The 27,988-nt window shown below is 40.7% G+C and overlaps 1 protein-coding gene across 1 annotated transcript in view; it reads left to right on the top strand.

Moving 5' to 3' along the window:
* SLC9C2 (solute carrier family 9 member C2 (putative)) overlaps nt 1-27,988 on the top strand; it is a gene marked incomplete at its 5' end in the record, with an annotated part of 49,179 nt that overhangs the window by 2,260 nt on the left and 18,931 nt on the right. Inside the window, 13 exons of the mRNA XM_084866524.1 lie at nt 66-166; nt 1,153-1,281; nt 4,195-4,360; nt 6,625-6,741; nt 7,895-8,056; nt 11,157-11,256; nt 13,453-13,596; nt 18,204-18,372; nt 20,045-20,126; nt 21,784-21,950; nt 22,453-22,563; nt 24,859-24,956; nt 26,021-26,140. Of these exons, the coding sequence (XP_084722650.1) occupies nt 66-166; nt 1,153-1,281; nt 4,195-4,360; nt 6,625-6,741; nt 7,895-8,056; nt 11,157-11,256; nt 13,453-13,596; nt 18,204-18,372; nt 20,045-20,126; nt 21,784-21,950; nt 22,453-22,563; nt 24,859-24,956; nt 26,021-26,140 (1,666 nt within the window). The remainder of the gene's footprint in view (nt 1-65; nt 167-1,152; nt 1,282-4,194; nt 4,361-6,624; nt 6,742-7,894; nt 8,057-11,156; nt 11,257-13,452; nt 13,597-18,203; nt 18,373-20,044; nt 20,127-21,783; nt 21,951-22,452; nt 22,564-24,858; nt 24,957-26,020; nt 26,141-27,988) is intronic.

Here is a 27,988-nt window from a genome sequence, read left to right as displayed (position 1 = left end):
GGGATATGAAACCATTTTGAAACTATACCTGATGTCTAAATAACACATACATTTATTTTCTTTAGGATTTCTGAGGTCCTTTATAAAGAATTCTGAAGTCACTGTCTTGGCAGTTCTCTCTTTAGCAGGATTTGTGATAGGACACCTGGCCTACAGTTTTATTCAGGTGATGTATGTGCCAGAAGCTAGAGAGTAAATAAAAGAAAAAGGACATAAAACAAGGTCCACTTCCACCCATCTGAATGTATAGATTTTTTTTTTTAATGTGAACAGCTGCTGAAAAGCAATCATCTGACAGTAGTGTTTTTGAAAAAGAAAAACTGTTCGGTAAAGGAGACATAAATTAGAGGTGCTTAAGAAAAAGTACTGGTTTCTAAGTGTGGACAATGTGATTGCGAATGGGTCTTCTTCGTCTTCCTTTGGAGTCCGGCCCTGGTTTCCTGCCCCTGGACATAGACTGGCTTTTTCCAGACTGCTGTCTTTATATATATGTATATTTTTAGAGGCCCGGTGCATGAATTTGTGCATGGGTGGGGTCCAGCCAGCCTGGCCAGGGGTAGAGGACATAGGTGGTTGGCCGGCCTGCCTGCTGGTTGAACTCCTGGTCGAGGGGACAATTTGCATATTAGCCTTTTATTATATAGGATATACACTGAGTGGCCAGATTGTTATGCGTTCAGAGATCATAATAATCTGACCATTCAGTGTATATGACACACATCGTATATAATATAAATACACTGAAAGATTTTTAAATCCTAAGCAAATGTCTGTGCAAGGGGTTTTCCCCTCTCTTAATGCAAATTAGAATAAATATCTAATAAAAAATACTTATCTGTGAACCACCACGTAAAATCATCTCAGAGATCTCCAATCGTAGGGGTTTCACTTTTGAAAACACTGATTGCTTACACAAGCAATATGCATGCAGCCCGAGCCCACACAATTCTCTGCTGACTAGGCTAACACATACAAGTCACCGGGACAGTTAGATGAAGAAATGTCCCCTGGGCCCCCAGGCCTGGCCTTGCAGATAATCCTCACAAACTGCAAATTGGATTATTCTAAAATATGCTGATTGACATACCTTCAACCCGATTTCTAACTCCTCAGAATGGCAGCAAACTAATTTGTTTGCTTTTGTTGATTTAGGTGCATCAAGTTGTCTATGCTCTTCTAAGAACTCCAAGTTTTTCACTTTATTGTTATGTTTCACCTTTAATTATATTTATGGCTGCCTTGGACGTGGATTTTTATATCCTCAAGAATGTGCTTTGGCAGGTAAGAACACATTTTTAAAAGAAATTATGGTTGCCCAGGCAGCGTGGCTCAGCGGTTGAGCGTTGACCTAGGAACCAGGAGGTCACGGTTCAATTCCCTGTCAGGGCACATGCCTGGGTTGTGGACTCCATCCCGTGTGGGGTGTGTAGGAGGTAGCCAATCAGTGAGTCTCTCTCATAATTGATGTTTTTATCTCTCTCTCTCCCTCTCCCTTCCTCTCTGAAATCAATAAAAATACATTTTAAAAAAGAAAAAGAAAAGAAATTATGGTCAATTTTTATTCATGTTGACAGAGAATGTGATTGTCTGTAAAGAAAGGTACTAAGTCACAAGTCCCACACTTTTAGTTGTTGTGCCTTCCTCGTTCTGCAGAACCAGTAATTAGAGAGAGCTGAGGGGAGGGAGAAGGGATGACTATTTGCTGAGTGACCACTGTGATTGAGGAAATACCATCTCGCTTTGACGTATAAACACTGCGGTTCAGAGGTCACAAACCAGGCTGACAAATGGCAGAACCTGGATTCTAATTTCACAGCAGACTTAATCTCAACTGTACAGCTTTTGTTGCTAAGATTGTTTGGGTGTTTTATTTTGTGCCTTCTCTCTCTCTCTCTCTCTCTCTCTCTCTCTCTCTCTCTCTCTCTCTCTCTCTCTCTTTCTTTTTCTCTCTCTTTTTTTTTTCTTAATCATACTTGCCAGACTAATTTATTTTTCCTTTCAAAGAACATTTTATTTTCTTTGGTTTGGTTTTGATCCCCACCCCTAACATCTTGAGTTAGATATTAGTTTGTTTGGTTTTTAGCTTACTTATTTTTTGTACTTTGTACATTTAAGGTTTTAAATTTTTCTGTAACTACTCTTTTAGTGTAATCCTACATGATTTGATTACTAGTATTTTTATTATCATACAAATCCTACCTAAGTTTTATTATACTTTTTCCTTAACCTGTTAATTATTTTGAAATTATTTTAAAATTTCCAAATATGGCTTTCTATCATTATTTCTTCCCTCACAGTGCAACCAGAGAATGTGCTTTGAATATAAACTCTTGTGATTTGTGGAGATTTGCTTTGGGGCCTCGTATGTGATCAGTTTTCCAAATGTTCTGTGTTTTCCAAAAATGTATATTCTCTAATTGTTGAGTACAGGGCCTGAATTTATTCAGTAGATTGTTTTGTTACTTATGGAGTTTGGTATGGTAATAGAATATCACTCAGCAACAACAAACAACAACATCTGACAGGAACTACATGAATGACTTTCAAATGCTAGAGAAAGAAACCCAGACTCAAAGGCCACATGTTGTACAATTCCATTCATATGCCTTCCTTCCAGTAACAGCAAAACTATAGGTGTGGAGAACAGATCATGGGTTTCCAGGGACTGGGGACGAGGGAAGAAATTGACTACAAAGCAGCATAGGACATGGATCTTGTTTATTTTAAAAAAAATTTTTAAAAATTGATTGTAGAGAGAAGAGGGAGAGAGAGAGAGAGAAACATTAATTGGTTGCCTCTTACACATGCTCGGACTGGGGACCACACCTGCAACCTAGGTATGTGCCTTGACCAGGAACTGAACCTGCCACCTTTTCAAGGTGCACAGGAGTGATGCTCCAACCAACTGTGCCACCTGGCCAGGGCTCTGATTTGTTTTTAACTGAGGTCCTGGCTAAATGACTTGTATGCATTTGTCAAAACTCATGTAACAGTACACCCAAATAATTAATTTTACTGTTTTTGAATTAAAGATAAAATTTTAAAAGTCAAAGGAAATGGATTTAGCTTTATTTCTCCCATATAGTTTTTGGACTCTGTAGTTAGCATGTCCCTTTGCTTTTTCTCACACTTTCTTCTCAATCAAGTTGATTCACTTTTCTTTTTAAAAAATATATTTTTATTGATTTTTTTTTTTCAGAGAGGAATAGAGAGGGATAGAGAGTTAGAAACATCAGTGAGAGAGAATCATCAATCAACTGCCTCCTGCACACCCCCCACTGGGGGATGTGCCCGCAACCAAGGTACATGCCCTTGACCGGAATCGAACCCGGGACCTTTCAGTCCGCAGGCCAACGCTCTATCCACTGAGCCAAACCGGTTTTGGCGGGAATCGGTCTTTTAACAATAAGATAGAATCTCACTTGTTTGGAAGGGATGGTTTCTTTGTGGGAGGTAAACTAGAATACATTTTGAAGCGACCTTCCAGAGGAATTGTATAAAATACTAGCGGCCTGGTGCACAAATTTGTGAATGAATGGGGTCCCTTGGCCTGGCCAGTGATCGGGACCAATTGGGGCTGTCTTGCCTTGTCCCAACTAATGGAGGCTGGCCAGCCGGGGAGGGACTGCAGGAGGGCTTCAGGGTGTGTCTGCCCCTCTTGTCCAGTCCCAATCAGCTGGACCCTAGCAGCAAACTAACCCACCCATCAGAGCATCTGTCCCCTGATGGTCAGTACACATCATAGCAACTGGTTGGGCAGTCCACTGAACAGTCAACTGATCAGTCGGACACTTAGCCTATTACGCTTTTATTATATAGGATGTAACCAGCCTAGCCAGTTTTTTCAATGGTTAGAGTGTTGGCCCGAGGACTGAGGGGCTGGGGGTTCAATTCCAGTCAAAGGCATGTGCCCTGGTTGCAGGTTCGATCCCCGGCTCCCGGTCAGGGTGTGTGCAGGAGGCAGCCAATAGATATGTCTCTCTCATGTCAATGTCTTTCTCTCTCTGTCTCTCTCTCTGTCTCTCCCATTCCCTTCCACTCTCTCTAGAAATCAATGGAAAAAAATATCCTCTGGTGAGGATTAACAATAACAACAAAAAATATGTAACCAAGATGTGCTTCTTACGTAAGTACATGCAGTCATGCCATCTTTAGATACCTAAACTAATGCTGTGTAATGAATTGGTTCCACAGGTCGTATTAACTGGATTCATTAGCTTCTCCACGGCATTCATCATAGTGGGATATGTGGTTATAAAATTCAATAAGGCCGAGTGGGATCTGCAATGCTGCCTGATCTTCAGCATGACACTGGGCATCATAGATCCCATTCACTCTGTGAATACCCTGAAAACGATCGGTACGTCGGACGTATTACTCTCTGATATCTTGAAGATATGATGACAAATTCTCTGCTTCTGATGATATTTTTCTTGACAAATTGTGCACCCAGCAGAGTAGGTGTTTGTGCTGCAATTCTTGGAGATGGAGCCTTGATTGACTTGAAGGGCAAATGTAAATAAGGCCACTCAGGACCAAGGTTAAACAACACCAATTCTAATCTCAAAAAAAAAATGTTTTTTCCCCCCAAAAAAGAAGGTGATAAAAATTAGCATTCTTATTCCATTCTACTGAATTCTAAGCTATAGAGACTGTGCTTTACTCCAGTGAAACGTTTTCAAAGCCTCCCTACCTCTAGTTGGAACTCCATTTTGTTTTTTTGTTTTTTAAAACATATTTTATTTCTTTTTTACAGAGAGGAAGGAAGAAGGATAGAGAGTTAGAAATATCGATGAAAGAGAAACATCGACCAGCTGCCTCCTGCAGATGTGCCCGCACTGCGGATGTGCCTGCAACCAAGGTACATGCCCTTGACCGGAATCAAACCTGGAACCCCTCAGTCTGCAGGCCAATGCTCTATCCACTGAGCCTAACTGGTTTCGGCTGGAACTCCATTTTGGATGAGCTAGGCTTGGGCGGGTGGTTGTGGTTGATTTAAAGGAAACAGATAAGAGTATAATCTGGTAACTATGTTATTCAATATAAGCATCCCATCTTATCTTATTTGGTACAAGATGATTTCACGCTGAAATATCCTCCTTTGTCACATTTTATTAACTCAGCAATACAAACATGAAGTGGTTAGATGCTATGTTTCTGGTTTTGGACTCAGAAATATGTCCCTAACCAATTTCCAGGTTATAATTTTGTGGAAATATATTGCCATATGATTGGAGTTGGAGATCTCCAAGCTTTCTAGCAAGTGATATTCCCATTTTTACACCCATTTTTATCCCTACAGTTGGGAAAACAGGAGGTTTTAAGACACTGGTGATGGTAATATTCTAAATTATCAAAGAATCTGGCCCTGTCCTCTTTTCTTTCTCTTTATTTTCTAAGCACAATTTCCCCCCCCTATCTTTTCTTCATCTGTCCTCTTTTAGTCGTTGGTATTTCCCCCTTGTTTTACTCACCTCCTTCTCTTCCTGCTCCCGTTTATGCAGTCTCTTTTCTCTCAGGGGCTATAATGAACTATATACTCTAATTAGTTATCGCAGCTTCCATATTGAGAAATGTTTTCAGCAAAGGAGTAGAATAGAAGGCCTTCTATTTCTTGAAAAGAAAACTAGCAAAGGTACTTGGCTCTTAGTTGGTATTTTCTCTGTGTCAAAAATGCTCAGTGGTACATAGGTTCTGGACCCAAGAACCTTTTTTCCTAGTAAGACAAATTTGCCTATTCTGGCCATTTCATATAAATTAAACCATACAATGTGTGATTTTGGTGTCTGGCTTCTTTCACTTAATGTAATGTTTGTAAGGTTCATCAATACCTGTAACATGTATCAGTCAGACTTCATTCCTTTTGGTGGATGAATGATATTCCATTGGAGAGAGAGACCACAGATGTTTATCCACTCATCAGCTGATGGACTGTGGGTTGTTTCACCTTTTTTATTACTGTGAGTAATGCTGCTGTGAACATTCATGTGCAGATTTTTGTGTAGACACATGCTTTCAATTCTCTTTGATGCACGCATAAGCGTGTAATAGCTGGGCCCTGACTGGTGGATAGAGCGTCGACCTGCAGACTGAAGGGTCCTGGGTTCAATTCCGGTCAAGGGCATGTACCTTGGTTGTGGGCACATCCCCAGTGGGGGTTATGCAGGAGGTAGCTAATTCATGTTTCTCTCTCATCAATGTTTCTGACTCTCTCTCCCTCTCTCATCCTCTCTGTAAAAAAAAATCCATAAAAATATATATTTTTTAAAAAAGAGTGTAATAGCTGGGTTGCATTTTGTACTTATTTCTAAGACGTGATTCTTTTGAGTCTAATTATTCATGTTTACTCAAGCCAAATGTAGTGTCCTGAGAAGTGTCTTGACTCAGTCTGAAGCTCAAACGTGGTTTGAGTCCATGGACACTTCAAGGAGCGCCATGGCTGCGTCCCTTTGCCATTAGAGATAGAGAAGGCACAGTGGAGGAATTAACACCTGGTGACTGCAACCATCTTACAGACCTATCCCAGGCATGGCTGCCTTCTTGTTTCTAGCATATTCTTCCTCTTCTGCCTTTGTGTTTCTTGTGCAAGAGCATCATTTTCATGTACCATATTTCCTTTTCCAGGCATTTCCAAAATGTATACTGATATAATTCGAGGAGAATCCATGATCATCTGTGGCGTCACAAGCATTTTTTTTGGAATTCTTCGGAACAACTTAGTTTACATGTTTGTGTTTAAGGGTAAGAACATTTTTTTTTTTTTTGTCTGTATATTTTCTTAAAATTGGGCTTACAGGGTGCATTTCAGTTCATACTGAAATTAAAACACATTCGAGATGTCTTTACCTCTTTTTCTATACTTACTCTTGGACCAATTAAAACAGCATATCAGGCAACAAGAAAATAACTACAGGCCATCTAGGTCTTTTCTTGGACAGGAAGGGGGAAAGAATGCTAACTTCTTTCATCTCCCTCAATATGCATGTGCACACCCACACACAAACACACACATTTCCTCATCTGGCTCAGATTTCCTCCTTTCCCGGATCAACCTGGATCTCAGAGGCTGGATGTGAAGATCTGGCGTGGTGCTGGTGAAAGCAGAGTGGTTCAGGGCAGTACTGGAGTGTCAGGTCCTTAAAGTGCTACTAGTCAGATTCCTGTGATTCAAGTTCACTGGGCTGTGGAGCACATGGTCTCGGCTAGGATTCCAGATATGGTAACAGCAGAGTAGAAAGGAAAACAATCACAGCATGAACAAGCAAAAGCCATCCACCCTCCTGAAATGTGGGAAGGGGGAGGGCTAGGAGGAGAAAGAAATGTTGGGGTTACAGAGGTGTTTGTGGTGCTTCTCGACAGGCATTTAGGATGGGCAATCTTTGTTATGCAGAACTGCCCATGGCATTGCCTTGAAACCTGCTCATTAATTGTCACTACTGCCCCCAGTTATTGTGACTCTAGAAAATTTCCCTCTCTATAGTTCTCAAATGCCACTCAGCCTGGGGGCAGGAGCCACAAAGGGACTGCAGGTTGGTGAGGATCCTGGACAAGGTTTGCTTGGCCCTGACGGCCTTTGTAAACCATTTGAATTTGGATGGACAGTCAGGTACCTTTTGGATGGACATTCACTTTCCAGCTTGTCAAGGGCTTTTCACAGAATTCTCCCAGACTGGCTCCTGGGGGCTGTCCTTGGATGAACAAGCCTCGGGCTGCAGAGGGTGAGGGAAATCTCCAGAGAGTCTCTCCTGTCAGCCTTTCCTGGGAAACGCCCATCTGCTGAAGATCAAGGTCTCCACTCAAAAAATGAGCAAACCAAAGTAGGTAGACACAAATACCATCAACAAAAGAAACAAAAGTTCAACTTCTTTCTTCTTCTCATTTTCTTTTCTTTTAGAGTTCCATGTACTCCTGGACTTTGTCATTCACATCGTGGGGAGCATAATAATTGGATATTGGAGTGCAAGAATCATTCAGTTCATACTGACCGACCTATTTAGCAACACGCTGACTAGCGTCATTCTTTGCATTTCAATGGTGTACTTGACTTTCTACATTGGTAAGGCAGAACCAAAGACAAGAGGTGCTGTCCTCAGTGTGAACTTCGTACATCTCTGTTTTCCCTTGATTTTGAATCCAGTTGCCCTTTCCCAGCCGCTTCCCCCTTGTTATGGCCCTTCTGTGCATCTTGTCATCTTCTCTTCCTGCCACCTCCAGCTTTTCCCGGGTCTCTCTTACTATCCCCTGAATTTCAACTCCATGTCCCTTCCCTCCACATTCTCTGTGTAGTGACTCTCTTATTCTTTCTGAGCTCTAGCACTGGACCTTACATCTAGTCATCGGCAGTCCCTGCAGAGTAATCAGCTCTGCGTGATTCCTGCTCTGACCTTCAGCAGCCCACCTCTCAGAGGAGGAGATGGGGGGAGATGCTCAAGTCTTTATTTATTTACTTAAAAAATATTTTATTGATTTTTTACAGAGAGGGAGAGAGATAGAGAGCTAGAAACACCGATGAGAGAGAAACATCAACCAGCTGCCTCTTGCACACCCCCTACCGGGGATGTGCCCGCAACCAATGTACATGCCCTTGACCGGAATCGAACCTGGGACCTTTCAGTCCGCAGACCGATGCTCTACCACTGAGCCAAACCGGTTTTGGCGAAGCTTAAGTCTTTAATTCAACAGGCACCAGACTGAGGGCACTGTAGAAATGGTGAGAGGACAGGAAAGGAGAGGGGAGAATCAGGCGCGTGCGTGTCTGACAGGGAAGCAGGAGAGGGGAGTGATCACGTGGGCACGCCTCCCACCATCACCCGCCAGTCTATCCAGTGAGACTGGCCTCAGGCCACCAGTCGTAGCAACTACGGTGACACAGGAAAATTCGGCTGCCCTCACTCACTTCACACAGCGGGACAGTCTCCATGCACAAAAGGCCTCGGTGTTAAGAGGATAATTAGTATTCTGTCACCTAAACACAGACTTCCTCTACACAGAACGAGTGCCCCTGGTGTCGCTCACTGTCCTGAACCAGTCCGTAAAACTGGCAGAAAACATTCATGGAAGGGTCATTTCCTTCAACTTTCTTCCTATTTCCCCTCCTCTGTGAATATTTTATGGATGCCTTAAATGTCTGAAGAAAGCATATCATAAATTTTTAATTTACTATATCCAGTGTTTCCACTAGACCAGGAGTCCTTGGAGATGGAGGCTGTCTCTCATTCCTCGTTATTCATTCTCTTTTCTACGTTCCCCCAGCCAAGCCCAGTGCTTGCCATATGTCCAGCAGTAATCCAGCGCATGTTGGTTGAACACACAAATGCTAGTCTGTGAAGAGCTTTGGAGTAAGGCAGATTGGCGTTCGAATCCCAGCTTCACAATTTACTAGCTCGTGACTTAGGAATTTTTCGTTACCTCTCCAAACTTGAGTTAATGCCCTCATCTATACAAGTGACACAGTCACACTGCCTTTACAGGAGTGTGGCAGGCAGGAATGAGATCATGTGTGCCGCGAGACTCGCTCATGCTGGTGTGTGGGAGACAGCTCTGGCCTGTTTGAGAGCGGAGTGCATGCACCTCAGCCTTTAAAATATATGTAATGAATGTACATACATATATTAATGTAGGCATTCGTGCCATGTATATTCCTATAGCAGTGGGATCATACGAAATAAGATGACATCAGTTTTAAGATAAAGTTGTTCAGTGGTTCCCTCACTGCAGATGTTGTCTCTAAGCAGTGACTGTTACTGAAAAAGACTGTGATGAGTTTTATTTTTTTATTTTATTTTTAAAAATATATTTTATTGACTTTTTACAGAGAGGAAGGGAAAGAGAGGGATAGAGAGTTAGAAACATCCATCAGCTGCCTCCTGCACAACCCCCACCGGGGATATGCCTGCAACCAAGGTACATGCCCTTGACTGGAATCGAACCCGGGACCTCTCAGTCCACAGGCAGACGCTCTATCCACTGAGCCAAACCGGTTTCTGCTGTGATGAGTTTTAAAATCAAGTGATACTAATTAAGGAAATTGGAAATAAGAATTTGAGAGACACTTCCCCTATCATCACAGTTCCCAGCACAACTGGTTTTACTGCTGTTGTTACTTATAGTGAATTCCGTTTAAAAGTGTGTAAAAAGAGATCCAAAGCGGATTTAAGGGATGAGATAAACCAAAGGAAAAGTAAAATCCTGTTCAAATTAGTAAACAGTTTTGATTTACTAAGTAGTACAGCCAGATGGTAAAAACAGATAGCATAACAACAATAATGATGATCATTTATTCATCCTCAGCTAATTCAATCCTCACGGCAGGGCTATGGGTATGGGTCTCTTGCAGATGCAGAGTGGAGAAAGTGGGGCGGTCACCTTCCCAGAGCACCCAGCTCTGCCCTGCTCCAAAGCGCTTCCTTTTCTTCCTTTCTGCCTGATGTTTCTAAGGTTCCAGTCACAGGCTCTGCAGCCTAGAACTGCTATCATTTATGGTCTTCAAATGGCCTTCATAGTTGTTTTTCCTGCCCTAGACTATACTTACACAACTGTTTAGAGCCCAAGGAATGGCCGTTACAGGGGAGTCTGTATCACGCAAAAGAACAGCGAGCTTCAGGACCTGCAGTCACCTGGACCACAGCCCCTCGGCCTCCCCTGCCTGAGGTGCTGGGCAGGGGCTGCTACGTTCCTATTAGCCCTCTCCTCAATGACCATCTACAGCGCGGGTTGGCCCTACAGCTTGTGGACCAAATAGTCCTGTTTTTGCACAGCCCATGAGTCAAGAAAAGTTTTTACATTCTACAATGGTTTAAAAAAAAAAACCTCAAAAGAAAAATATATTGTGGCATGCGAAAATTATTTGAAATTCAAGTTCCCGTGTCATTATTTATTGGACACTCATTTACAAGCTCCCCGTGGCAGTTTATGTACCACAACAGCTGAGCTGAGTAGTTTCAACAGGGAACACGTGGCCTGCCAAGACTGCTTATCACCTGGTCATTACAGAAGGGATTTGCTGACCCTTGAGCTACAGGATTAGGCCAATCCCTTGAAGCAGCTTTCTAAGAACTATTACTCTTATGCTCCCCACCAATCCTTTGCTCAAGATAAAGTACCTCAGTGTGCAGATCTGAATGCGACTAATTTTATTCATTTTTTTTTCTCCATAGTGGAATTTTTAAAATTGTCAGGTATGGTCGCTTTAATCACTGTAGGACTGAATTTAGATTCCTTAAGCTTTAAACCAAGGATGGAGTTAATAATAACCAAGTAAGTCTCCTATTGTGTGCTTGGTATACATCTCATAGAAATTTAGTGCTTAAGTGGTCCTGCATTTCCTGGACACTAGTAAAACTCCCTTTTCATAACCTTTTTTTCCTGCTTTTTCATAAAAAAAAAAAAAAAAATCCTCACCAGAGGATATGTTCACGTGATTTTTAGAGAAGAAGAGAAAGAGAGAGAGAGAGAGAGAGAGAGAGAGAGAGAGAGAGAGAGAGAAGAGAGAGAGAGAGAGAGAGAGAGAGAAACATTGATGTGAGAAACATCTATCGGTTGCCTCCCCTATGCACCCAACTGGTGATTGAACTCACAACCCAGGTATGTGCCTTGATCCAGAATCAAACCATGACCTCCTGATTCATAGGTTGATGCTCAACCACTAAGCCATGCCAGTTGGGCAAGATTTATTTCTTTAATGTAAAGACTATCTATTCTTCTGAAATTTTAGCCTTCCTACTTTTTTTTGGTATTTAAAATGTTCTTTCTTTTATGCAAGTCCTGTGATAAAAGATTGTACTTTTTTAATAGCTCTAATTGACCAAATTTTTAAAATTGGCTTTTAAAGTCCTGAAGTTTGGGAATAACTAATTCATAAAACATATACTTTTTGTCTGAATTTGGGCAGTTTCTAAGTTCAGTTGTGCTGTCTGTCAGCATCATTATAAATTATTCTTTTTATTTAATTACTTATTCTTTTACCTATTCAATCATTGTTTAAAGTCGGCTATGAGCTGAACATTGTATCTTAGATTTGGGCTATGAAAATAAGTCCCTCTCAGAAGACACTCATCATTAAATGGTGGTATGTAAGTAACTAACAAGTGAAAATAATTAGATGATTATTGGGATCTTTCTACATATAAGGTATATATTTTTAAGGTCCTGTAGAGACTTTTAAAAAAGTATTCTATCAGTTATTCCTTCATTTCTAAATTTTCAGAAAATTAAGCATTGGAATTTGCAGTCCCACTCATACCCTTCCTTTCTAGTTCTTTAAAAAAATATACATACTTTTTATTTCAGAGAGAAAGGAAGAGGGAGAGAGATAGAAACATAAATGCTGAGACACAATGATTGGTTGCCTTATGCATGCACCCCAACCAGGGCTGGTATCAAGCCTGCAACCTAAGTACGTAAGTGGGTCTCACCCAGTCGGCTGAAGGAAAGAGCAGATGAGATCTGAGATCTGCCTGTAGAGGTTCGAATTGGGCCTGACCCCAGGCGTGTCACCACATGGACACAGCCCAGTCCCAGGCCCTAACTTCTGTGCTCTGGTCTACTCAGTAAGAGTCTTTGAAAGGTGGGTGGGGCCCGCAGGTAAATTTTTGGAAAGCAATCTGGGCGATCCTTAATGCTCTTCTCTGCTTACAAATGGTACAGGATCAAACGGCGGCTCGTGAGCCCCATGTGACTTGTGAGCCGCCGTTTGCCAAGTCTGTTCACTAATGAGTTTGTCAACCACTGACCTAGATTCTCAATGCCAATAATTACAGGCTGTTGTTGTTCCTTGTGATTAAGCCCCTATCCCAGTGGTCGGCAAACTCATTAGACAACAGAGTGGCAAACTGCACGTGGCTCGAGAGCTGTAGTTTGCCGACCACTGGTGTAGGTAATGGGCACTGGAGGGATTCAGAGGAGGATCACCTCCAGAGACAGTGCTTAGCATGGTTTTGTGGAGAACACAGAAAAGAGTTAGCCATGCAGAATGTTAGGAATTCAGTAGGAGCAGATAGGAGAGACTCCTTGCAGATCACAAAGGAAGAAGTTGTGCAGTGGGCATCAAGGTGGGTCCAGTCAGCTCTCACAAAGTCAAGGTGACCCAGGTGTAGCTGTGGCCGGCCCACAGTTGATATGCTGCCAGCTGATCTCAGCAAAACTGCCACATCTACTAACCCAAGGGTGTGGGGTAGGGGGTAGGTATCCTTATCTTCCTGCCTTTGCTTTTATTATTTTGCTGAGAGAGGAGGCCCACAAGTGTTGATATAATATGATGAGGGCCATGGGGAATATAGAACTGGGTGTATTCTATTATAGTTCCTACAGAATACTTTTGAATGCTGACTGTGAGGCAAGGACCTCTTCTAAGGCAAGCGTGGCAGATACATGATACATGCTTCCTTGTGAAAAGGAAACTATTAAAAAAAACAACACATTACTTAAACATGATTTCTTTTCCATTCATCCTAGGTTCTTAATAATTTTTTCATCTGTGCTCCAACAATTAATATACACGTTCTTTGGCATTTTAATTGGATGCGGAGACAACAAGTATTTTAAATTTCACACATTCGCTTTCACATTGATCTTGTATATAACAATGAATTTTGTAAGGTAAGAATTACATTTTAAAATTCACTTCCTGGTCTTGGGTTCCCAAGCTCATAATTACAGTTGGGAAGCAGTGGGTTCTATCAACAACAACAACAACAACAAAAAAAGCGCTGGCTGTGCTGTCAGGGAGCCTATATTGTTGTGGAGGTCCTGGCATTAGCTCCCTGTGCCACGAGGGGTATGAGAGTCTACTTACTGGTCAAGACTTCCTTGACAGCCTGTAACGTGAGAAGGGGCAGGGCAGAACAGCAGCAGCCGCGTCACCCATGAGTTTGATCGAAATGCAAGTGGATGGGCCCATCCCAGTCCTCTGAGTTGAACTTCTGGAGATGAGATTCAGGAAACTGTTTCTTGAAGTTTGAGCATCGCTGGACCAGGTTAATGGCTCCTAACATTTTTGTTGGCTTTCGTCATCACTAATTATCATCATAGCTATGACAAAGCCATTTATTAAAAGCAGTTACCATGTACGTTAGGCCACTCATTTGAATACAATCCAATGAGGTATGTGTTGTTTCATCACTTCACAGATGACACGGAGAGGTTAAAAACTTGCTTAGCATCACCCAACTTGTAAAGGCAGAGCTGGGATTTAAACGTGGCCCCCACAAACACGCTTTTTCTAGACTGCCATGGCCCACTCGTGGTAGTCCTGTCTACCGTAAGAATTCGGGACAGTGTCTTTTGAAACATCGTTACTTCCGTTCAGAATAGGCCTGGCGAAGGTTGCTCACTTTCTAGGATGTTCTCTTGGAATGTGGCTTCTTGGTGCCACTCAGATAGTCACTGTCACTCAGAGGTGGTGGACACAGCTCACCTTTCTCTCCACCAAAGGAGCTCAAGTGCAAGTTGAGAGTGCTCAGAGCTGAGGAAAGACACATGGCTTTTTCCTCACTGTTTGTCTCAGCGACATACCCGTGATCTCATTTCGTCTTCCTTACAGCACCAGGAGATATGAATAATTATCTCTGTTTTAGAGATGAAGACACTGGCTAAAGAAAGGCAGAGTGCCTTGCCCAGGGTTGATGGTTAGTGAGTGTCAGAGACACCATGGGAACTTATGGTTCCGCCTTAGAAGAAAGCCTTTAATGGAGAAAGCCATCTGAAGGGGGCCACAGTACGGGGGTGGGCTTTCCATAAGAGACTTGTGGAGAAGCACATTTCAGAGAGAATGAGTCAAACTAAGGCCAGGACAAAATAATCATTGCTAACGCACTGAGCGCTGGCCAGTTTCAGGTTGTCATTCTAAGTGCTATGAATGCTGTTATCCTTTAATTGAACCTTCATAACAATCCTTTGAGGCAAGTACAATCATCATCACAATTATCTCCATTTTACAGAAGGAGAAACTGAGGCCTGGAGAGGTTAATAACACGCTGAAGTTTATATAGTTAGTGAAAGAAGCCTGAATGTGAGCCCAGGTAGACCTACTCCAGAGCCTTTACTATGCTGCCTCTCTGTGTCTGTTACCAGGACATAGCACACGTTGTTCTATCTGGCCTGGACTCACTGGTATTTTAGAGAAAGATTATTTAGTAAGACTGGGAAGAATTACTTTGCAGCCCTAACCAGTTTTGGCCTGCAGACTGAAGGGTCATAGGTTTGATTCTAGTCAGGGCATGTACCTTGGTTGTGGGCACATCCCCAATAGGGGGTGTGCAGGAGGCAGCTGATCAATGTTTCTCTTTCATCGATGTTTCTAACTCTCTATCCCTCTCTCTTCCTCTCTGTAAAAAAATAAAATATTTTTTTTTAAAAGAAGAGAATTACTTTGCAAAAGGCTTAAATGCAAAGCCAAGGAGTTTGCCTAAATTAATCACAGACGTTATAAATGATAATTGTAGATTTTTCTGTTTCTTAGTGACAAGAACTCTTACATGGTGTTGTGAAATTCTCAGCTTAGCAACTGAGACACAGTGTACTTTTTTCTTTCTTTTTTCTTTCTTTCTTTTTTACTTTTTTAAAAATAAATCTTTATTGTTCATATTATTACAAATGTTCCTCATTCCCCCCTCCATTGTCCTCATCCATAGGTACATAGTTTATGTTCAGTCTCTTCCCACACCCCCGTCTCCCCTTTTCCCCGAGAATCGTCAGTTCACTCCCCTCCCATACCTCTGATTCTATTATATTCAATAGTTAATATTGTTCATCAGATTTTTTTTTAATTCCCTTTGTTTTTAGATTCACTTGTTGATAGTTACATATTTGTTGTTCATAATTTTTATCTTTATTTTCTTCCTCTTCCTAAAGAACCCCCTTCAGCAATTCATATAATTCTGGTTTGGTGGTGATGAACTCCTTTAGCTTTTTTTTTATTGGTGAAATTCTTTATCTGGCCTTCAATTCTGAGTGATAGCTTTGCTGGGTAGATTATTTTTGGCTGTAGGTTCTTACTATTCATCACCTTGAATGTTTCTTGCCATTCCCGTCTGGCCTGCATGGTTTCTATTGAGAAATCAGCTGACAATCATATGGGTGCTCCTTTATAGGTAACTGCCTGCTTTGCTTTTGCTGCTTTTAATATTCTCTCTTTGTCTTTTGCTCTTGGAATTTTAATTATGATGTGTCTTGGTGTGGTCCTCTTTGGATTCCTTTTTTTTTTTTTTTTTTTTACATTTTTTTTATTAAATTATTATCTGTGTACATATTTTAACATTGCCCCCCGCCCCCTTTAGATTCCTTTTGTTTGGGGTTCTGTGCACTTCCTGGACTTGTAAGTCTAATTCTAATTATGGGGGAAGTTTTCTGTCACTATTTCTTTCAGTATGTTGTTGGTATCTTGCTCTCTCTCTTCTTCTTGGACCCCCATAATTCTGATGTTGGTTTGCTTGAAGTTGTCCCAGAGGTTTCTTACATTATCTTCAACTTTCTGGATTCTCTTGTCTTCTTGCTTCTGTGGAGGAGTGTCTTCTGGCTCTTTATGTTCCAAATCTTTGACTTGATTCTTGCGATCTTCCATTCTGTTTTTAGGATTCTGTATAATATTTTTTATTTCAGACAATGTATTCTTTATTTCTTGTTGATCCCTTTTCATATCCTCATAGATCTCGTTTATTTTATCGACCTTTTCTAGGAAATTCTTGAAAAACCTTATAAGCATGGTTTTGAACTCTATATCCAGTCGCTTTTTGTCCTCCATTTCTTTCATTTGTGATCTGTTTCCTTGTCTCAGCATTTTCACAACTTCCCTGAGTTGGTAGCCTTAAAAGTCTCTGTGTTCAGCTTGAATGGGGCGGAGTTTCAGGGTGGAGCCTACAGCCTTGGCTTCTGTGATCCCTGTCCTATAAGGCTCCAGAGTCTCAGTGTTCCTCAGTGTCCTGCGGTACTCACTTCAAGCACCTCTGAGAGAAAGTTACCCTCAAGTTTCGCCTGCTATGAAACAGTCTAGGCTCTCCCCCAATGAGCCCAGAACTGGGGTTCAGTTCAGTTGGAAGTGGAGTTGGAAGTGGGGCTCAGAGCAGTCTGGAGCTTTTGTTTCCTTCCCGCTAGGGCAATCCAGTGGCACAGTCAACTGTCCGTTCTCTGCGTGCAATGTACGCGCCTCTGGGACTGCCTTTGGCCGCTCCCCTGAGATTCCGCCTTACAGCCCAGGTTCCCTCTGTATGATCCTGGGTCCCCAGGGTTTGGCCTAGAACTGGGGTTCAGTACTGTCAGATCTGGGGTTCAGCACAGTCCAGAGCTTTTATCTCCTTCCTGCTAGGAAACGCCAGCCAGGCACTCAGCCTCCCCCTCTTCTCCGGCTCTGTCCTCTCCGTGCACGCAATGTGTCTCTGTACCTTAGACTTTTACAGCTCCTCTGCTTTTCCTTCTGGTTTTCTCTTTCCTTCTCATTGTAGAATTTCCAGTCAGTTGACTTTCCTGTAGTTCTGGGTAATGTCCATTTTGTATTTTAGTTGTATTTTATTGAAATTGTTGTGTGAGGCTGCGGTTAGGTGTTTACCTATGCTGCCATCTTGGATTCTCCCCACAGTGTATTTTTTTGAGGCTGAGAACATATCAATTCTGTTTCTACTGAGATCTTATTTGAAGGACAATACTGATATTCTTTTGGTGCAGATTCCCTGGAGATGGATTCTAAATTTTGGCACAGGGTCCTATAGAAAAATTATCTATAGAGAAATAAGGCGCAAATGGAAATGATATATTTGGCATTTAGTGTATGATTCTTGTTGGAACATAAGAAAAATGTGGTTGAGCCAAGTTTATTAATGTGTCTATGATAATGTAGCTTTTTAGCCATGATTGTATGTCCTCCAGGCTAATTTCTGAATCTAGATATGGCCTTTCAGGGAATAGATGAATTCATTGATGATATTGGAAGAAGTTTCACTATAGGAATTTACCACCAAAATCAAAACAGTACCACTAGTGTAAATGATAATTCCTTACATTTGTATAGAACTGCTAGCATTACTTTTCAAGATTTGAGTATTATGTGCAAGATAGTAGATTTGGTTAGTTCCAGAAAGTTTTGAACAATTTATCAATAAAGTGGATTGTCTTCTCTTTCCTGAAAAATTTCATATGAAATCTAGTACTTAGTTTCAACCATGAATAACATTAATACATAAGGTGTGACTTAAAAATGTGTTTTCTCTCCCCAGATTGTTTACTATTGTGTTAGTGAGCCCTATTCTGATGCGTGCAAGTTATGAATATAATTGGAGATGGGGAGTTGTGATAGCATGGTCTGGTATCAAAGGTGTTTTTAATTTGCTCTTGGCTCCTGAAATTTATAATCTGGCTGCACATAAAGAGGATTCACCAGAATTGGTAGGAAAATCATGTCTCATGATTATTCATATTTATTCATTTTGTAACATTTGTAATTTTACCCAATAACAAAGTTGACCCTTTTAAAAATTAGATTTGAAAAATACATTATTTTAAGTATTATAGAAAGGAACCTGCAGAAGAAACTTGACCAATCTTGTCAATGTGAAAGGGACCAACAGTCAAATACAGATTATGGGCATGGGAGACAGACGGACTTGGGATCGAATCCTGGCCTACCATTCACAGACTGAGTGACCTGGGGCAAGTTCCCTAAACTCGTGGAGCCATCATTTCCAGTTGAGGATGTTTAGTAAAAGCTCAATAAATGTTATTGGGCATATACATGCTATTGTTTAATAGCTGTCAGAAAGCATAAAAAAAAATACCCTGTCTAGAGCAGTCCAATCCCTATAACCATTAGAGCAAAACCTGAGATGTTACTTAAATATATACGAGGAGAAGAAAGATTTTTAAAAATGTTTGAATTAAGAATCGAATTGCATTTATGTCTTTATAGCTGATTTTTAAAAGTTAATTTCTTAAAAAAAATTTTGGCTTAAGAGCACAATATGTATATCGACAAACAAAGGTTGGTTTCCTTTCCACTCTCTCTCAAAGCCCTTCCCCCAGGGGCTGGCCAATGGGCAACCTGGTGGTGGCAGCAGCTGTGCGGAGATCCAAGGATCCTAGTGCATCTGCTGACCACGAAAGGGTGCCTCGCCATTTGTGACAGTGCTGAGGTTCGCACAGCAGATCCGTAGGAGTGGTCTGGGGAATTAATTTGGAGTCCAAACTAGCCTGTAGTTTTGACAAGACTTTGGGCTCTTCCACCCTCCAAAGGAAAAGTATAATAACCAATATCTGAAATCCTTCAGTTTTCTTTTGTGCAAGAAATTGGCCTCAGAGCAAGTCAATGACATGTTAACTCACATTTGACTATCATTCCACAGTGTTTCCCAAATCTGTCTGATGTTAAGAATCCCTTTTGCGCCCCGCTCTTCTCCCCAGACCTACAGAATAGAGTCTGCATGGCAGAAGGGGAGTTGGTATCTTTAATTGGCACGCCAGGTGCTCTGTTGTTACCAGTCAAGCTTGGGAAATGCTCCCTGAAGGACATATTGCTATTAACTCCATTTTCCAGTGAAGGACACTGAAGCTCAAGAGTGCTTAACTGGCCCCAAAGTACATGGGAAAAAATAGCAGAGCCAAGAACTCCAAATGTGGTTGTGTTTCTGCTTCTGCATGGCCCCTCTCCAGACCCTAGCACAGCTCTGCCTCCTGCAGAGCCTCCTGTCCAGTTTCAGGAAATGCTGGTGGTAGGCACCAGTCCCTGTCCCGCCTGTGGTCCCCACTGCCCACTGTTGCTGGGGTCTTCCCACTGCCTTCTGTGCTGGTTTCGTGGCTGCTGCCTCTCGGGGTTCTTCTCTTGCCCAGAAACTCGAAATCTTTCTTTTCTCCTTCAGACTGAAAGCTGATTTCTGCCCTAGTATATTGTACTCATGCACTGCTCACAAAACAATCCTTTGCCTCAATTTACTTATCAGAGGCAGGATTAAAAAATGTGGATTAAGATAGAATTTTGTTGGTGGTTAACTGAACAATGTTTCCCTTTGGATAACTTATTAATGTTTTGGCTCTAACTACTTGTATGTTTTGTTTGTTTTTTTAGTTTATATTTTATGTACAAGTACTATCATTAATGACTATGGGAATAAATTCATACATGATGATTCATTTAGCCAGGACATTAGGTAACGTATATCTATATTTCATTAGCTAATTGGGGGAAATAATGTAAACAGATTATTGTTGGGATTGTAGGGACAGATTTTTGTTGTTGTTGTTGTTAATCCTTACCCGAGATATTTTTCCATTGAGTTTTTAGAGAGAGTAGAAGAGAGGAGGAGAGACTGAGAGAGAGAAACACTGATGTGAGTGGTTGCCTCCTGCATGGGCCGGGAATTGAGCCTACAACTGAGGTACCTGCCCTTGACTGTAGGAATCGAATCCAGGATGCTTTAGCCTGAGGGCCCGATGTTCTATCCACTGAGTCAAACTGGCTAGGGTTTATAATACCAATTTCCCTTGATAAACCAAGTTAGTAATCATACGGTTTCTTAGAAAGCATTGTAACCAGCGATAGAGATCATCTTCAACATGTTCATTCATTCAAACGCATTGCTCCGCCCTCCCCACCCATACTCATGTTTCCCCAGAGCAACGTTCCCAGATGGGGCTGTGGCGCCATCACATGGGTAGGATGTAATTAGGCACATGAATAAATTCTTCCAGTGTGGTCTCAGCCAGGGGTATTTTAAATCCAAAGCTTCTAACTATAGTCAAACACATCTTTGTTGGGACCATAGGGGACCACAGAGAACCGACAAGGGTATGCCTCCAGACCTTTCTGAATCCCCAGAATTTCAAATACTACCACCATTGAACACAGTGCCCATAGAGAAGGCATCAAGTTAAACAGAAACATTGTGAAACCACTTATGAGGCATTTACAATTAGGAAGAAAGAATTGTTTTGACTGAGATGGACCTTCGAGCAAGAGCAAGTAGGCTAAGCTCACTAATTACATTCATGGTTTTGGCAAGTGAGCCTCATACCTATAACTTCACATTCTTACCTCAAGCAAATACAAGCTGCTACAAGGTTTGGACATGTAGGTTTGCTGGCCAAGAAAACAGAGATGTTAAATTTGAGAGATGTTTATTGCAGTGGCTTTTAAACTTTATTTATGTATAAGAATCAGTTGGGCCCTAACTGGTTTGGCTCAGTGGATAGAGCGTCAGCCTGCGGACTCAAGGGTCCCAGGATCAATTCTGGTAAAGGGCATGTACCTTGCTTGTGGGCACATACCCAGTAGGGAGTGTGCAGGAGGCAGCTGACCAATGTTTCTCTCTCATTGATGTTTCTAACTCTCAATCCCTCTCCCTTCCTCTCTGTAAAAAATCAATAACATCTATTTTTTTTTTAAAGAATCAGTTGAAAAACTTGTTAAAATGCAAATTCCCAGGCCAGTCTGCTTCTGCTGGCATGGAATGGAGCCCGGGAACTTGCGTACTTTAAGCAGCCCTTCTCCCTATAGAAGACACATGGAGTTCTCCACACTTTGAGAAATATCCAGTGGTGCCTTGAAATAGCGAGTCAGGTCTATAGCTAGGGGGAATGAAAGGAAACTAATAAAATATTCATTAGCATTTGAGTCAGATAAAGGTAAGCTTATACAGCCAAAAGGAAACAAATGGTTGAGTGATTTTCTGGAAAGCTCTGGACAAAATGTTGTCTTTACCCTAAGCTATGCAGGCCAGGCCGCGCTTTCACTACATCACGCAATGTTCTTGCTTCTCCTTGCCGTGGTCAGTGCATTATCCAACGCTCTTGCTTTCTCTGTTACAGGTTTGTGTGTTATTTCTCTTCCAAGACAGATGGCCATGCAAAACGCCATTAACCACATCCAGGAGATAATACAGAACACAATAACTTTATTTAAAACAGAGAAAATTTTGACAAATGTTAATTGGACCTTAGTAGAAGAAAAAACGAAGATTAAATACAGAATTTCTGTGAGTTGATGCCTGGCTTCTTTCCCTTCTTGGGTCTGCCTCTCTTGCTTTAGTTGATTATGAAAAACTTAATTCTGCTAATAAAATGTCAGAAACTTGGGAGGGGGTATGTTTGCCAGCTTTGCTGTCTTGGTGAAAAGACTTCTTTGAATTTTGTCTTGATGATCTAACCCATTTGGCAAATCTGGGAGAATTAGTGTTTTCACCAATTGGCTGATTGAATGAATAATCATGAATGGACTTTCAAGCTGATATTTCCAACCAGTTCAGGAACTGAGAGATCTCTCTCCAGATTCGTATTTTAATAAGCAAAAGAGCAGTAAAGCATAGACCATTTGGGGGAAGAATTTCACTTCTAAATCTCCTCAAATAGTTACTTTGCCACAATATGTAGGAGGTTATCCACATGAACATGGTCCTTCATTTGAGCAATTCTGAATAAATATTTAAATCTCCAAGTGACTAATCATTCTCACTTATTTTTAACTTTATCTATACACAGTCTAAAGCCATTCAGTTTCACCACACTTCAACTGATGAAAAAGAGCAGGAGTCCCCAACTGATGAAGTTTTAATAGAAGAAGCCAGATTGCATGTGGCCATCATACAAATGGTTGGTACTGTTCACATAATCTGCTTTTAAGTTTGTTTTTTTTTAATTCTTGCAATGCTTTTATTTTTTATTTTTTTATTAAATATATATTTTATTGATTTTTCACAGAGAGGAAGGGAGAGGGACAGAGAGTTAGAAACATTGATGAGAAAGAAACATTGATCAGCTGCCTCCTGCTCACCTCCCACTGGGGATGTGCCCACAACCAAGGTACATGCCCTTGACCGGAATCGAACCTGGGACCCTTGAGTCCGCTGAGCCAAACTGGTTTCGGTATTCTTGCAATGCTTTTAATTCTTACTTATGGTTTACAGGTGACTTAGAAAAACATTTTTTTTCCATCATTTGATAGTCTATTGGTTGTTAAATTTATGCTTTATTTATGAAAGTTAAAAATAAAAATTAAAAATCTCTTTAGGCTTTAAAGTTCAAGTAACAAATCTCATTCTGTTTTTAAGTCTAGTGGATTTTTATAGTTTACTTTTTGGGGGTCTGAATGATGCATGATTTCATTTACATATTTAGTAAAGTAAATATCCTCAAATATTTGAGTTCCTTTTATAGAAAATTCTCTCAAGTAATCATTTAATTCTTATAAATCTAATAAGTTAAAATAAATCTAGCGAGTCAAAAATCCTCTTAAAATATTTCTAACTTAATATTTAAATGTTCTACTATTAACATAGGAAGATTACTAGGTAAAACCAAGTTAAGTCAACTTATCAAATTGCACACTTTAACTTGGGGCTACATTCTAAATAAGACAAATGTTATTCAATACTACAAGTATTTAAAATACTCATTATTTACAGAGTCCTTTTTTATTTTTATTTTAAAATGTATTATTATGAAAAATGTCTAACATATACAAAAGTAGGTATGATAGTGTCATGAACCCATCTTTAAAAACCCATCCACACAGGACCAACCCTACCCTATTCCCACCTTCATTCACTCCCCCACCTTCCATAATTTTAAAATCTTTTTAAAAAAGTATAGTAAAAAATAATATATTAACCTAAAATTAGTAATATCTTAATAGCATCAAATATCAAATCAATGATCAAATTTCCAATTGTCTGATAAATGTGACCAATGTGTATTTTTAGTTTATATTTTTAAGTTGGATTCCAATAAAGTTCACACATTTCAAATAATGGATCTGTCCTTCTCAGAGTTGGGAAGTCTCTTATCCAGTGACTCCTCCCATTGGATTTGGGCTGCTCTTGTCACTTGTTTTGACTAATAAAATGTGGGAAAATGATTTGGGGAATGTTCAAAAGCCTAGGCCTTGGGAATATTTGTAGCTTCTACAATGAATACAATAATGAACAATGAGTAGAAGCAATGTGTACATTTATAAGGCAAGAGTACATGATCAGCATATGAGGAAGTTTAGTGAAGAAAGAAGTAGGCCCAGGAGGTAACTTTAACCTCCAAGTTTAAAATATCAATGGCAGCCAGGACCGGTTTGGCTCAGTGGATGGAGCGTCGGCCTGCGGACTGAAAGGTCCCGGGTTTGATTCTGGGTCAAGGGCATGTATCTTGGTTGTGGGCACATCCAAGGCTGGTCGATGTCTCTCTCTCATCGATGTTTCTAACTCTATCTCTCTCCCTTTCTCTCTGTAAAAAGTCAATTAAAATATATTAAAAAAAAATACTGCATCATATACTTGAAAGGTGCCGAGAAAGTGGATCTTAAATAATCTCACTACACACAAAAAGTTGTAATTAAGTGAGGTAATAAATGTGTTCTAATCTTATTGTGGTAATTAGCTTGTAATATATATGTTTCAAATCATCATGTACATTTAAAACTTACATAATAGTAAATGTCAATTATATCTCAATAAGCCTGAGGGGGAAAAGTTTTTTAAAAAGGACAGTTTACTTTTATCTATTGGTAGTTCTTTGTGGGATAGTTACCCTTTGAATAAATAATTTGTATAATCTATGCTGCTGTAGAAAGATGATGCTACTGATCCTGTTTGTATTACTAAAGTAAACTCTTTGAATAGCACAAATTTTAAGTTTCCTGAAGCTAGAAACCTTTGTATCTTTTAAAACATCCAGAACAGTACTTTGCAAAAAAAAAAAAAAGAAAAAAAAAAAGGAGTATTCAGTAAATACTTAAATTGAATAAAAAGTAGTTCCTGCTATAGCATCTTTTGGTAAAAGAATACTTTCATTGTAATGAGTTCAATAATAATAGTGAGGGCTACATAAAGATTAAGCAGAATTCACTGCACTTACGTTTTGGTCCTTTGTAATTTTTATTTAAAATTGTATGTTTAGAGTAGCTTTGAAAAACAATGTCAGGATGGAATCCTTGATACAGAGGCAGCCCGAATATTAATTGGTGCAACCAAAAGCTATTGTCCCATCCCAGGAAAGTAAGTATAGTTTTTATTTAACTGATATTTCTAAAATTGAATGGATTTGTGATAAGGAATGAATGAACTGAGAGTTAAATGTCCTGATTGATCAATCTAATTATCTCATCCATCTACCTGTCCATCCATCCATCCATCCATCCATCCATCCATCAATATGTCTATTTCCTATTTGAGTTGTTTACAGTTCCCTCCCTGAATATTAGCGACATTAGATTTGGAAGGAAGATCTGACTACAATGTAATTAAATTACAGACTAGGAGAGTCACGAAAGAGCACCCAGATAGTTTCAATTACTATTATAATCATTTTGTCTTTATATCAAATTCACTAAATTGCTGGCTAGGAGAGGTAGGGAAGCCTGAAGCCTGCTATTAGACAATCCATGAGTTGGAACACTCTGGAGGAACTGACCCAGCTACTAGATGCAATTAAACCTGGTGGGAAAGGCTCAGAATCTCAGAGATACACTGATACCTGATCACAGTACTGGCAAACAGGAGCTAATGGATGGTTCAGGACATAGCTGCAGGGCAACAATGAGAGGGGATCCCCTCTGGGTGACAGCTGACAGCCTAGTAGCCTGGTAATCCATCTGGGAGATCTGGAATCAGTTCCTAGATAAAGTTTGGGAAAGCCAGGGCCTGCAGGACCTGGAGAGGTTTGGGCTAGCAAGGCGTGACAAAGGGAAGCTTGATTCCGAACCCCAAAGAATGGGTCGGGAGAAATCTTAATTATGTTATACACAGGTCGGGAATGTTTCCAGGCACAGACACAGAGGGAGTCTGATGCTAAGTATGTTCCTGCCCCATACCATGAGTGGTCAGTGGATGGATACAGAGGCTCAGCCCTCAGCATGCTTAATAAACCCACATTACAAGGAGTCTAACTTTTCCTTTTAGATTACCCCAAGGTAGTGGTCGGCAAACTCATTGGTCAACAGAGCGGCAAACGATGGCTCTTGAGCTGCATGTGGCTCGAGAGCTGCAGTTTGCTGACCACTGCCCCAAGGACAGCTAACGCTTACTCTTTCTTTTAACATATGCATACGTTTCTCTCTTAGATTCATGACTATTTATGATGTTTCAACTTACGTAAAAGCTAGAAGTTGGCTTATGAAGTTTAAAAAAATTTTAACTCTCTTGGAATATCATAAAGAAACGACACTTTTTATTCCAATTGGGTAAGTACTGTGAACCGTTCATAGGAATATACTTGACAATATGACCTTTTTACATCATCGGAATACATTACTTTGGTTTTTCTTATTTAAAAAACACACTGGCATTATGGTCAACTGCTACTGGCTGAGTGGCGACCGAGCAGAGTGCTTGCTTGCCTTTTGCCATTGTGTTTCAGCAGATCCTGAATTCTCTGGGGGAGAGGGGCAGGAAGAAGCAGAGGGTCAGGTTTGGCTGCTTCAAGTTTTATTTGCCATGCCTTAGAGTCACACTTCATACCGAGTTTGCTCACATATTCTTCTGGTATTTTCCTGGGCTTAACACCAAGCTGGGGTGAGAAATATCAGGCATGTGGACTAAAGCTCTCTACTTAATTCCATTTGTGCCATAGAGTGGCTCTCTTGAGGGTCTGGAATTAGGAAAAACCACACATGGCACTAACCATACCTATAACCAGCTTTCCAAAGTGTCACAAGATATAGATTTTTACTTCACTTGGGTAGACTCTTACAATACATAAGCTGTGAACTGGTAGATTTGTCAGAGCAGGAAGTCAAGGTTTTTCTACTAATAGACTATGTCAAAACAAGAAGTTACTGGGAACACTGACACTACTAAATTATGTTTGTTAGTTAATCTCACCTGAGGATATTTTTTTCTCATTGATTTTTTAGAGAGAGAGAGAGTGTGTGTATGTGTGTGTGTGTGTGTGTGTGTGTGTGTGTGTGTGTTGGGGGAAGAGGGGGGAGAGACATGAGAGGAGGGGAGACTGGTTGCCTCCCAAAAGCTGGAAACAAACCTGCAACCCAGGCATGTGCCCTTGACGGGGAATTGAACCTGTGACCCTGCAGTGCACAGGCTGATGCTCTACCACTGAACCACACTGGCCTGGGTGGGTGACACTACTAAATTTAAGTGGATAACATACCTTTCATAACAAATTTGGACAATTTTTATTTATTTATTAAGTTTAAAGAGAAATATAAAAAATTAAAACCCTAAAGTCTTGACATATACACAGTTAATCTCTTTTGGTTAGACTCTACTCTAGATGGTCAGGGGATGTCCCTTAGGAACAGACCTCAGACATCCTTAGCACTGCCATGGAGGGGGGGGAGGCTCTGCCACCACCGCTGTGCTCCCCAGCCGTGAACCCGGCTTCTGGCTGAGCGGCACTCCCCCCGTGAGAGCACACTGACCACCAGGGGGCAACTCCTGTGTTGAGCCTCTGGTGGTCAGCGCACATCATAGTGACTGGCTGTTCCATAGTCGGGTCGGTTTGCACATTAGCCTTTTATTATATAGAATATTTATTGATTTCAGAGAGGAAGGGAGAGGGAGAGAGAGAGAAGCACATTGATGATGAGAGAGAATCATTGATCAGCTGCCTCCTGCAAGTCCCACACTTGGAGATTGAGCCTGCAACCTGGGCATGTTCCCTGATAGGGAATTAAACCGTGACCTCCTGGCTCATAGGCCAATGCTCAACCACTGAGTCACCTCAGCTGGACCCTGTCCTTAATTTTAAACAATGCTACTTTCTTCTCTAATTTTGTTTCTTGTTTTCAATGTATAAATCTTTGCACTGTTTCCTATGTATTGTACATTCACCTTGATTTTAAAAAATACTTTCTATGACTGACATAGATTAATAAGAGCTAAAGTTTTATTTCTCCACTATGATTTTTATATATAGAAAGTATGTTTTAGATTTTTGCTTATCTATTATTTTATATTACTTATACTTTCTTCAAATTACTGTTCATGATTTGTTTAAATAAATGTTAAACTTTACATCTTGTTATACTTTGAAAGTGATCTAACATTATACTTGATCTCTCTTTTTTTCA

Source organism: Pipistrellus hanaki, assembly GCF_964339955.1.
Source record: "Pipistrellus hanaki genome assembly, chromosome: 18".
Lineage (NCBI taxonomy): Eukaryota > Metazoa > Chordata > Mammalia > Chiroptera > Vespertilionidae > Pipistrellus > Pipistrellus hanaki.
This window is presented reverse-complemented; position numbering and strand designations above follow the sequence as displayed.